Source organism: Mustela nigripes, chromosome X (assembly GCF_022355385.1).
Source record: "Mustela nigripes isolate SB6536 chromosome X, MUSNIG.SB6536, whole genome shotgun sequence".
NCBI lineage: Eukaryota > Metazoa > Chordata > Mammalia > Carnivora > Mustelidae > Mustela > Mustela nigripes.
The window spans coordinates 36,944,439-36,956,792 of record NC_081575.1 but is presented as its reverse complement, the minus strand read 5'-3'; the positions used below and the strand labels follow the sequence as shown (position 1 = coordinate 36,956,792).

The 12,354-nt window shown below is 39.9% G+C and overlaps 1 protein-coding gene across 9 annotated transcripts in view; it reads left to right on the top strand.

The window, feature by feature from the left end:
- The window catches only part of PAK3 (p21 (RAC1) activated kinase 3), a 241,838-nt gene that overhangs the window by 173,245 nt on the left and 56,239 nt on the right, over nucleotides 1-12,354 (top strand). For 8 of the 9 annotated variants that reach the window (XM_059384573.1, XM_059384574.1, XM_059384572.1 and 5 more), the window contains 4 exons: nucleotides 10-110; nucleotides 4,345-4,389; nucleotides 5,518-5,671; nucleotides 7,463-7,500. In XM_059384573.1, the coding sequence (XP_059240556.1) occupies nucleotides 10-110; nucleotides 4,345-4,389; nucleotides 5,518-5,671; nucleotides 7,463-7,500 (338 nt within the window). The remainder of the gene's footprint in view (nucleotides 1-9; nucleotides 111-4,344; nucleotides 4,390-5,517; nucleotides 5,672-7,462; nucleotides 7,501-12,354) is intronic. The other variant, XM_059384575.1, reaches the window with a different exon arrangement.

Below are 12,354 nucleotides of genomic sequence, written 5' to 3'. Positions count from 1 at the left end.
TGCCTTTAGCCAATAAGAAGAAGGAGAAAGAACGCCCAGAGATCTCTCTTCCTTCAGACTTTGAACATACGATTCATGTGGGGTTTGACGCTGTCACCGGGGAGTTCACTGTAAGTAAGCTCCTTATTGTTTTGCAAGCCATGAAAAAATTCCTTTGTGAAAATAGGTTTCAAGAAAGCCTGCCCGTGTCCCAGAATGTCAGGCTTGATGCTTTGGATGATTTCAAGGAAGATGGACTATACCGAGCCAATCCCCATTGGAACTAGAGAGTGGCAAGAGTATTGGGAAAAATTATTTTATCCATCGTAAAAATGTCTAATCGCAGTTAATCTTCAATGTGATTGGAAATGTGAATTTTCTATGGCACAGGAGATGTAGTCCTGGTAGAGACTCTTTTGAGTCTGTTCTTTATTGTTTGAAGTGAATCAGAGAATCAGCTGATTTAACTTGGCCAGTGAAGACAGTCCATCTGAATAATTCAGGCTTGACATTAGAACCTGGATTACTCAGATAAGCTAACCACACTAACCAAAAATCTCTGTACAACTGACCTGGTCTTCCTTTTGATTTCAAGAACATGGCTTATTTTTAGGCTTATTAACAGGTATATTTCAAAGGCCTTCAAAACAGCAAACCCCATGTTTCAGGAAGAATATTTATGAATATATCTTGTGTGCTTTAGTGGTTATGTGCTTTAAATATATGCTATCCACAATAAATACCAATACAAATTCTCCAGAAAGACCAGAGCTATAGACTCAGCCTTTCTTTGGATATTTGTAGTGTTCAAATAACACAAGATCTGTCGTTTTGTACTTTTTTTTTCTCCAAGATCTGGCATCTTTGTTTTTAGATGAATGAAGGAAAAGATGTGGCTAGAAATATGTCCCCAGGAAGATCAACTACCTTTTTCTGTACTAGTAAGGAGCTCAATAAAAATGTACATTCTGAGATAATGAGTACTTTTGAATGCATTCAGAAAAAAAGTCTTTTATGATATCATCACCCCTGAATCTTGGGTTCTAAAACCAATAATTTTAGAGGTTAAATAATCAAATTTTCTGTTTCGTAACTTGATGGTTAATAAGTAAACTTATATGACTGAGTGAACCAAAAAGAGGTGGGGGACAAATTAACTGGATTTGGAGAAGCAAACCATGTCTCTGAATTGACAGCCAAATTGCCCCCCCTTTTTTTTCCAATTCTGGAAGTACGCAATATGAAAATAAAATCAAAATGGAGTAAACATCTTGGCCTTGCAAAGTGACATGAGCTGATTATTTCTGTACTCTCAATACAAAGTAGAAGAGAACGTAAAGAAATACAGATGTTGCTAAAGTTGAGACACTGGTAGCATTTAACCAATTTCATCCCTGGAGTCAGAGACATTATTCAAATGGCCTTGACTGCTGTCACCATACCATTTCTACTGTCACCACCCCCCAAAAACAATCATAATGATTTTTGTAATCTAAACAAAAATACTACAACTTTTTTGACATTTGAAATAGTCAAAGCACTTCAACTTTATAAATGTGGTCTAATAACTGTTCCCTCTTTTTATTTTAAGAATGTTATGCTTCCAGTTTTGACCTGTTTTGTTTTCTGTGTGCTTTTCTTCTGCATTAACTTTTCTTATGTTTTATTGCTCTCATGCCATGTTGTTTTTTTTTTTTTTCCTTCCCTTTTATGGTCTGACGTGAATGCTTTCTCCTCCGCTATTCTCATGTGACATTCTGGTTCCTTTCTAATTTGATTTTTAAATTTTTTCTGCACTTTCCAACTTGCTTGACATCTTATGATACCATCTATCTTGAGCTCTTTCTTTGTTCTTTTGGGGTTCTGAATGGAAATGAAAAAAAGTGAATCACCATCATTTGGCTGACTGCATTATCACTTGGCCATTGGTTAGAACCCAAAGAACCCACCAGAGAGGGCTGGGGGTGGGATATACGACAGGCACTCTTTTCAATTTTGGCCAACAGATTGATACAACTGAACCCAATCAAACCAACACCTGCCCCCCCCCCAACACCTCCCCAGCACCCAATTTAAAATAAAACATCTTTTTGGATGCAAGCAGTTGTTGGAAATCCTTTGAAGATATGGACAGTCAATGGGCTGAATTTGGAAATCTGATGCATTTATTGCCCTCTTGTGGTCTTTTGAAACTATTTGTCCACACATTGTATTTAAAGACACCAAATTCTGTCCTTTTTAATTCTTTTCACCTATGGTTTACGTTTACCAACTTTAAAAACTGCCCAATGATAATAAGCTTTTAAAATCATTTTGGTGGTAGCATTTAAAATTGGGCCCTGTTTGCCACAGTATCACTAATGTATTGCGTGTGTGCTTGCGTATGTGCACAGGCACGTGTGGTGGGGGGCATATTGCCAAATTTGATTATTATTGTTGCTTAGGTTGAATTTTGAGCAATTTGTTGAACTGTCTTGTTCAGTTGTCTTCCAAGGGTCTGTCATTATGAATGCTTGGATGCTGATTTGGTGTGCCCCTTGCTGATTGTCCTATGGCTAGTTGGTCCATATAACCTTTACACCTGGTTATACACTGGGACCTTGAGATTCAAATTCGGTTGGGAGGTGAGATTTGGGTTATTAAACTATGAAAAGTCCTTACCCTTTATATTGCCATTTTTGTCCCAAATACTTCAGAACTCCCCCTTCCAGACCTCTAGACCTGTGACGGTCGCTTCCAGTGAATCAGAGGGAAAAATGGTATGAGTGATATACATGATCATTTCTTATAAGATAAATGCTTGGCCTGTTGTATCATGCTGCCATTTTCCTGGGCTACACCAGACAATCCCCAGCTTGTTGTACATCTGGTTGTTTTTGTACACGTGGTCAGGCATTGAAATGTGCTCCTGCTTCTGATGCTCATACTTCTAGGTCTCCATTAGCTGTCTTAACTTTTGGGATTTGTTCCTCAATCTGGAGTAATGAGATGGCTTTCTGATGATGTGCCTTTGAGGCATACATTCAAATTTAAGTGTAAGGTCTCATTGATCGACTAGTTTATCTCAACTTCTCAAAGAAACAAGAAATGATGTCAGCAGGGTAGTCATGGGGTAAGTATAGTTGTCTGAAGGATCTTCTGCAATTGACAGCATGTTTCCCTGCTGTCTAGTGATCACAAGACATTGATTTATCACAAAAGTTTGGAAGTGCCATCAGAATGTATTATAACTGAGAATATTCTGATAATTACGGTAATGGTCATGCCAGTGATGTCTGCCCTAGTGGTTATGTGCAATGCATACCTGGTTTTGTAACACTTAATAACTCCTTTGGCCATGACAGTATTAACCAAATGCTATTAATTGCACTTAGAATCAGAACTGGGATCATGCATGGGCTCCTGAATTCAAATATGTGGCTTAAGGCTTTAGCATCGAATTGTGTGATTAATGCATGTCAAAGTGTCGTTTCACTGTGCTTGGAGTAACCCCAAATACCAGGAATCAAAGACCTGTATCCCAAATCAAACCAGTTGGGTCGAAGCATGTTTCTGTAGCTTTGGAGACAATCTCTTAATTTAGACAAAGTCATTACCTTATATCTGAACTCATTTTGTGGGAAGCCAGGACTTCAGAACTGTAGCACTAAAATGGAAATTGTTCATATATGCTTTGAAATGAAATGGTTTCCCTTTTTCCCCTGGTCTAAAGAAACTCAAAGGTAGAGTCTGACTGTGTGGGAAATCCTTAATCTAGTTTTCCCTAAACCAGTCATGACTTTCTCACTGCATCTTGCAGAAGAATCGCATCAATGAGAATGCAGTGAAATTTAGCATCCCTGTGTCACCATCCTGTCCATTTTAGCCACACAGACACTTCCACTGTGAAACTGGAAATTGTTACCCAGAATTGGGAACTGAAATTTGTAAGTTCATCACATGGCCATTGGCTACCTGTGATCACCCAGTCGTAAACACAGACTTACAAATTATCGCCAAAGCTTTTCATGATGCCATCCTTCTTCCCTCCAAAGTCATGTTTCTGCCTTCTGGTAATTTCTCCAGTCCTTTAACTGTAATTCTTACTATTGTGTATTTATGGAGGAAACACCTGGCCCCAAGTGGAATTATGCGTCCCAACTTGAGAACGTTGTCTTTTTTCTCCCCCTCTGTTTCCTGCAATCTGTTGCCCTAACCTGTCCTGCCCCTGATGGAGTTAAGACCTCTCAATTTTCATAACCGCCCCATTTGAGAAGGGATGACCCCCCCCCATTCAGACCCATTGGTTTCATCTCCTCCCACCTTCTAAGTTGTCCCACATTCTGTTTTAACTTTCTTTTCTTTCTTTATTTACGTCCATTACAGCCAGATCTCTATGGCTCACAGATGTGCCCAGGGAAGCTCCCAGAGGTGCGTCACAGGCCCAAAAGAAGCTTGCATCAAAGTGCTTCTTTGAGATGTCATAGCACTGCGCAGCAGGTTCATGTGTGTGCAGTAGAGTTGTTGCTTGGCTTATCTCACTTTTTCGTTGTCATTCCCAAACTCTGGAGGCCCACGTCACACATTGTTTTGCCGAGACTTCGGAGGGCAAGGCCACGCAAATTGTGTCTAGATGCACTCCAGGAACAGTGTGTCTGTCTCTCACTCCAAGTTGCCCTTGGAGGCTGGACAATTACAAAATGGGGGCATCCGTAGGCTGAACATGTAGGAAAGAAGGCTCAACGCTCAACGCGAAGCTAATCTTTCAGCGTAATTGGTGCAATTGTCCCAGGTTCGAGTTCCAAACGCTCCCTCCTCTCTGCTCTAAATCCTTTAGAGTATTGCCAATTCTCACAAGGCTTTGCCACGGGTGTCACAGTCCCCAGGTTCTATGTGGCCAATGAGCAAAGTGGGAAGGAGGGGATGGAGGGAGGTGAGGAGAAACTATTTAGCACCTCCTGGCTGTTGCTCCTCCTCTATTCTATTTTTGCCTCCCCTCAATCTCCCTCTGTATTAAAGCCCTAGAGCACCCACCCCCCAAAATTACATTTTGTAATCGTAAAGCGGAAACTGCCCAAGGGTGAGGCTTTTCTTCCATTCGGAAAGATCTTCCGATTACTACATGCCCAGAAAGAGCTTATGTGATTCTAGTCATATAAAATCCATTGATCTGCACTATACTATACTGTGCACAAATTTAGAGAAGTCTTGCTATGTCTGCCCTGAGTCGCCAGAAAAAATAAGCTAAGCCGTAAACATCATTTCATGGATGAGCAGAATTAATATGGAGGTGATTTTCATGCGCTTTTTTTTTTCTATCACAGTCATACTCCCACCCACCCTTTTTAAGTTGGATCCTAGTTTTACCTATGTGTTTTAATTAGAGAAGAGAATGATTGCATTATTAAGTTACTAACTTTAAATCTAGAGTGTCACTCCAGTTTCCCAAGTGTAATCCTACAGGTAGCATGGGCTTCTTGGTGAAGAACTTTACTGGAACATGAAAATGCAGCTGCTGAATGTTCTGAGCTGCCATTCTTTCCCTCTGGTTGTCCACAGGGAATCCCTGAGCAGTGGGCACGGTTACTCCAAACCTCCAACATAACAAAACTGGAACAGAAGAAGAACCCACAAGCCGTCCTGGATGTTCTCAAATTCTACGATTCCAAAGAAACGGTCAACAACCAGAAATACATGAGCTTTACATCGGGAGGTAAGAGGATTCCAAGGTATCAAAGAGAGAAGAAGGAATTCTCATCTCAGAGCCTCAGGATTAGACCAGAATGCCTGTAGGGCATCTGAAGTCAGTTTCTAGTACCTTCTCCAAATGACTTCAGTGACAGTAAATGGAAAGATAGGCTGGAAGGTAAAGTTGATGTGAGGCAGTTTATGACTTGGCTATTTTTAGAACTCGAGTAGGGGGAATTAATTGCTCAGTGAAGCAGCAGTTGTCACTTTGAATCAGCAATCACAAGTGTTTGGTCTCTGCACTGGCATGAAGAAGACATTTCCTTAGTCACGTAGGATCAGGCCTTGTGATGTGTCCATGAGATAAGAGGCATATGGGTCCAACCATGGTCTCCTAAAGTTTATTTTTTCCCTCCAATTCATTGAATTGGACCCTGATGATACAGCATTCATTTTGTGGTTGCCAGGTTATTTTAATCTAACTTCAAAATCAGGCTTAAAGAAAGAAATCACATCTGGCTATTTATAAGAAATTGAAATGGTCATGTTCCTGCCAAATATTGACTTCATTTGCTAGCACATAGACTGAGCCTTTGTTTGAAACTTTAAGGTTCACATTTGCACTATAAGCAACTGAAAAATATATGCCAAACAATATTTTTGTTTTGAGAAAGTTAATCCAGGGTGCCTATCTAGAAAAACTTATTATTTAACATCTAAAAAAAGAAGAGAATCCTATCATTAGTGGTCCAGCTGTAAAGAGCCCCTACCTCTTGGCAATGGTTTTAACATAGGCCAGGCTTAAAATATCTTCAGGGATGGTGCAAGGGGACACTTGGAAGGGGAGGAGTGTCTCCTTTGGTCATAACACATGTCAAAGCCCAAACTTAAGGCATGTAGTAATTCACAAGCTCCATGGGACGTTTTTAACTGAGAAGATAGCTTAACTGCTATTCTCCAGGGCAGAACACTGAAAAGGAAAAAAGGCCAGCAAGGAGAGGTTTTATGATATTTAGTCTTCCACATACATGATAGGCCTCAGAGATCCTAGTGACACATCAAACAGTGCTTAATTAATGTGAGGAAGTCTAGAGCTGTCCTCCAGGTTCACTAGGGAGCCACAAGGCTACCAGAACGAAAAATGCTTATTCTAGTATTTGTCTGAGCTGAGTGAAACTCACCAGACATTCTGAGATGCTCTAGAGTTGAGACCAAGGAATGGGATGAGAGGAGGTGGGGGTGGGGGAGGAGAAAGAGAAAAGAAGGAAGGCAGGGTGGAAGGGAGGGCGGAAGAGAAGGGAGGGAGGAAATAGGGGAGAAATTCTGGATATAGATGCATAGATTCATACCTCAGGAGGAGGTAATCTCCAGGCACCTGGGTGGCTCAGTTGGTTAAGCATCCAGCTCTTGACTTCAGCTCAAATCACTGTGCTCAGTAGGGACTCTGCTTGAGGCTTCTCTCTCCCTTTCCCTCTGCCCCTCCCCTTGTTTGCACACGTGTTTGCACTCTCTTTCTCTCGCTCTCAAATAAATAAAGTCTTTTTTTTAAAGAAAGTAGTATGTAATATCGATAGTCGTCTATATAGATGAGATTCACCAGAGGCCCGTACTAAGGTCTATAAAATGACATGTGAGGGGGGCAGTGGTGTGAGCTATTTTCAGAACAACAAAGTCATTTGTCATAGTATCTGTGCAATAGCGAACTGGAGAATTTCCTTCTGGTCAAAGGCATGCAGGTTAATTTTTTATTAACTCTGGTCTCTAAGGGAGGCAGGCCTCATGAAATAAAGGTGACTTCCTTATCTTTACTTTTCAGATAAAAGCGCACATGGATACATAGCAGCCCATCCCTCGGTAAGTGAAAACTTGAAAATGTCAATTTTCAGTGTTTCTGACAGTCCAACAGAATACCATCACACATATTCAGTTTAGATATCTCTTCTCTTTTTAAATAGTCTTTTAAAGGTATAATTTAGATCTATAAAATTCACCCATTTTTAAGTGTACAGTTTGGTGAGTTTAGGTAAATGTGTATACCAGCCCTACCATTGCCTTAATCCAGTTTTAGAATATTTCCATCACCTCCTAAGATCCCTTATGCCTGCTTATGGTTATTCCCCATCCCATTCCCACCTTAGCCCCAGGCAGTCACTGGTCTGGTATTATGGATTTGTCTTTCTGGACATTTCATGAACACAGAATCATATAGTATATGACCACTGGTGAATGGCTTAATGCTCAGCATAATGCTCTTACAGTTCATCCTAGTCACATGTTCTCAGTAGTTTGTTCCTTTTTATTGCCAAGTAGTCTTCCATAGTATGGCTGTACCACTGTTTGTTTCACAGTTTACCCACTGAAGTCTCTCTGGAGCCTTGCCAGGCTTTGGCTGTTGTAGATAAAGCTACTATGAACATGCATGTATAAATCTTTATGTAGACAGATGTTTCTATTTCTCTTATGCAAACAATCTTGAAAATAATAATCGTCATGACAGTGACTTCTCTTGACTCAGCACTTACAATGTGCCAGGCACTGGGAGGATAACATTTTGCATTCACTTAGCCTTTCTTGACAACCAGATTAGGTAGGTCTTACCATTGTCTGCATTTTACAGATGAGGTTCAGAGACATGAAATAACTCAACTGAGGTCATACTGCTATACCTCTGGACATCACCTGTTCCAATAAACTGTGATGTGGTGGGGGAGGTGACTTTGCCCAAGCTCACATAGATAGTCTTAGAGAAGTGACTAGAAAATAAGTAACCTAGTTCAAAGTGCTTAGAAGTGATAGAACAGCAGCAAGAATACCCATAGGCATTAGACAGAAAATTATCTTAGACAAGGCTTACCTTTACATGGTTTTATTTTGAAATAAATAACATTAGTGAGTTTCCTAACTGTTGCTTCAAAGAGTACTGGATGATCAACCTTTTATAGAGGACAGATTCTGGCCTGCTTCATGTCACCCTGGGCAATAAGGGTGATAGCAATAAATCAATAGTGGTAATGAGTAAAGACTATGAAATAGTGTGGCAATTAAAAATAGAATTGCCATGTGATCCAGCAAGCCCACTACTGGGTTGATTCCCAAAAGAATTGACAGCAGGTTTTCACACAGATTTTTTATATGTATACCCATGTTCATAGTGGCATTATTCACAATATATGAAAGGTGGGAGCAACCCATTTGCCCATCAACAGATGAATGGATTAATAAAGGTGATATATTCATGCCATAGAATATTATTCAGCCTTAAAAAGGAAGGACAATCTGGGGTGCCTGGGTGGCTCAGTCGGTTGGGTGTCCAACTTTTGATATTGGCTCAGGTCTTGATCTTGTCTCAGGTGTTGAGCTCAGGGTCATAAGTTCAAGCCTCATTTTGCACTCTCTGCTGAGAATGGAGCCTTCTTAAAAAAAAAAAAAAAAGGACATTCTGACACATTGAACATGCTACCACATGAATGAACCTTGAGGACATTATGCCAAGTGAAATAATCCAGTCATGAAAAGACAAATGCTATATGGTTCTACTCAGGAGATACAGGGTACTCTGTATACTGAGTTTGATTTTTGCAAGATGAAAAGTGTTCTGGAGATTGCTTGCACAACAATGTGTATATACTTAGCACTACTGAACTGTACATTTAAAAATGGCTAAGATGGTAAATTTTATGTCATGTATATTTTACCACAATTAAACATAAAAAGAAAAGAAAAGATGAAGTCTCTGGACATTAGGTGTTTAGTCTTATTGTATGAATACTGAATGTGATATGATAATGCATATAAAATATTTAGTATACTACCTAGTGCATACTATATGTTTATTAAATATAAGCTAAAGCAAAAATGCCAGTCTTCCTTGATCAAACTTACCTTTCCTCCCTTGATTTACTTAATATCATTATTATATAATAAATATGACCTGGGTATTCTGGCAAAGAAATAGTTGGTATTTTTTTTAGGTAGGTAGGTCAGTTATTCTAAATGCTAACCTATTAGGATGGTTAGTAGAATGGTTTTTATTTTTGTCAATGGTTTATATCTCCTGAATTACTGTCCCTTTCTTTTGAGCTTGCTTCTACTGGTTTTGCTTGTGGAATTCAAACTACATCTACATAATGATCAAAATATTCCACCAAATCAGAAAAAAAAATGATGTTCTCACTGTTTGGAGATCAAACAACTGGATATTTACTTTTTTCACATATATTTATCAAGTGCCCTCTTACAAGCACTAGGAAATCTGGAGCTTATTCTGGTAAGGGAAGAGAAGTATGCATGTCAAGAAACAAAATACAATATGGACCATGTTACATGCCATAAAATATGTCCATTTGCTATGAGAACTCAGAGAAAAGAGATTATTTTCAGCTGGGTAGGAAAAAGGAAGTAGGCCATTGTCTCAAAGGGCTTAAAGCTCTGTAGGTACTTGGTACATATTTGTTGAATGTTGAGTTGGAAAATGCTTCATAAAAAAAGGCTGCATTTGAGCTAGATTGTGAAGGTCTGGTGGGATTGGATCTGTAAAGATGGGGAAAGACATTCTAAGCAAAAGGAAAAACATAAGAAAGGGAACAGTAATGAGGAGAGCATGGGGACAAAATGGTGTGGTTTTGAATGAAGAAAGTTGCAAGAAAAAGAATCATAGGAATTAAGCCTTGAATATTAAGTTGGAGCCAAATCATTGGGGCCCTTAAAATGGTATTCCAAGAAACCTGGCCTATTTGCAACAATGTGGATGGAGCTAGAGTGTGTGATGCTAAGTGAAGTCAGTCAGTCAGAGAAAGACAAACATATGATGTCACTCATATGTGGAATTTAAGAAACAGAAGAGATGAATGTATAGGAAGGGGGCAGGGAAAGGAAGAGAGGGAAACCAACCATGAGAGACTCTTAATGGTAGAAAACAAACTGAGGGTTGGTGGAGGGAGGCAGGGAGGGGGATGGGCTATAGGGGTGAAGGGTAGTAATGAGGGCACTTGTCATGATGAACACTGGGTGTTGTAAGTGATGAAGCACTAAATTCTACTCCAGAAACCAATATTGCACTGTATGTTCACTACAAAAACTTTAAATTAAAAAGGAAAGGAGGGAGGGAGGGAGAAATCTGGCCTTTTCCAGTATACATTGGGAAGTTTTTGGAGTTTTTTGGAACAGGAGAATTAGGCAATGAAAGCTTACGCTTTGGGAACGGTTACCTGACAGCAAACATCCAGAGTGAATTAAGGGCGGAAGGTGAGGCTGGATGAAGGGGAGGTCAGTTGGAGGAGTCCCGTAAGCATCCAGGCCATAGGTAACAAGGGCCTAATGGAGATGGTGGTAGCAGGAATGGAGATGAGGTTCAAATGTTAAGGTTATTAATTGGATGTTGGAGGAAAGGTCAAGGTCAAAGGTGATTATAGGCTTCAAGTGATACATGGGTGGGCAGAAGGGTGAAGATGCCATCTTTTGGGAGTTACAAATTTCCATGAGCACATGCTGAGTTTCCTATTGGATAGTTTGGAGTCTGAAGAGCTGGTAGGACTCCCAGGTGGAGATACTAATTAAACCAAGTAACTGAGGCTGGGTTTCTATTGATTGAATGAGCTGGATTAGACCCTTAAGTTTAGGTTGGATCCCTTCAGTGGAACTCAGTTACTTAGGAATGGGGAATTGAGAGCACCTTGTGCTCTCCTTATAATTCCAGGGGGAGATTGCCTTGATGGTCCTTAGGCTTTCTTGCATTAGAAACACTCCCAAGTAGACCTGACTACTCTTTAAGATCTGATTTAATGGAATTGGACAATCCCTTATCGACAGAGCCTAAACTGATCACCAGTTTTGGCATCCTCTAATAGCCTGGGTGGGAATTACCATGGAAGAAGTGTTGTAGTCACTAAATATTTTAAACGATTGACTATCTCATTAATATTGAATTCAGCAGTCCCTCCCTTAGTCCTGTGACATCTGCTTTACTACTCACTTATGGTAGCTTCTTTGATGTGAGTGTATTAAATGCTAAATACTGTTCAGGGACCTACTCTTCAGTTTAAGACTACTTTAAAATCTTATATTTGTATTGGACTATTGAGAGGAAAGAAATGCGTTTAGAATCTTGGACTAGTATCTTGAGTAGAATAGCAACAATACTGCAACTATGCCATGATTTGTGCCCAGAGAAATACTGTGACTGTGTCATGATTTGTCCCAAGAATGTCATGCCTGATTTGTTCAGTTGACACAGACTGAGCTTTCAATTCGAAGTACTGGTTTATTTTGTTCATACACACTGTACTTCAGTGTGTATCAGATCTGCCTGGAGAAGGTGCAAGTCAAAATGGAATGGAACCCTGAAATCCGCATCTTAAGCAAGCACCAGAAATGGCCCATAGACCACACTTAGCATGATCTGGAGTCTCCAAAGTCTCTACTTCTAATTCCTTTGACCTTTAACAAGGAAGCTCAAAGAAAGAAGAATTTCCTAAGGCAGTTCCTCTATCTGAGGTATTGTCTAGAGCAGGGTTTATAGCTTAGAGTCCATAGGGATTGGCTTCATAAGATCTCTGTGAATTTATATGGAATGGAATAGAATAGAAGAGAATAAAATAGAATTTATATGGAAAAGTGCATACCTACCTGTATCCTTCTGGAGAGATCGGCCAAAGGCTTCAGAGTTCTAAAAGCCTCCAGGACCCCGCTTATGTCAATAATCACCTCCCT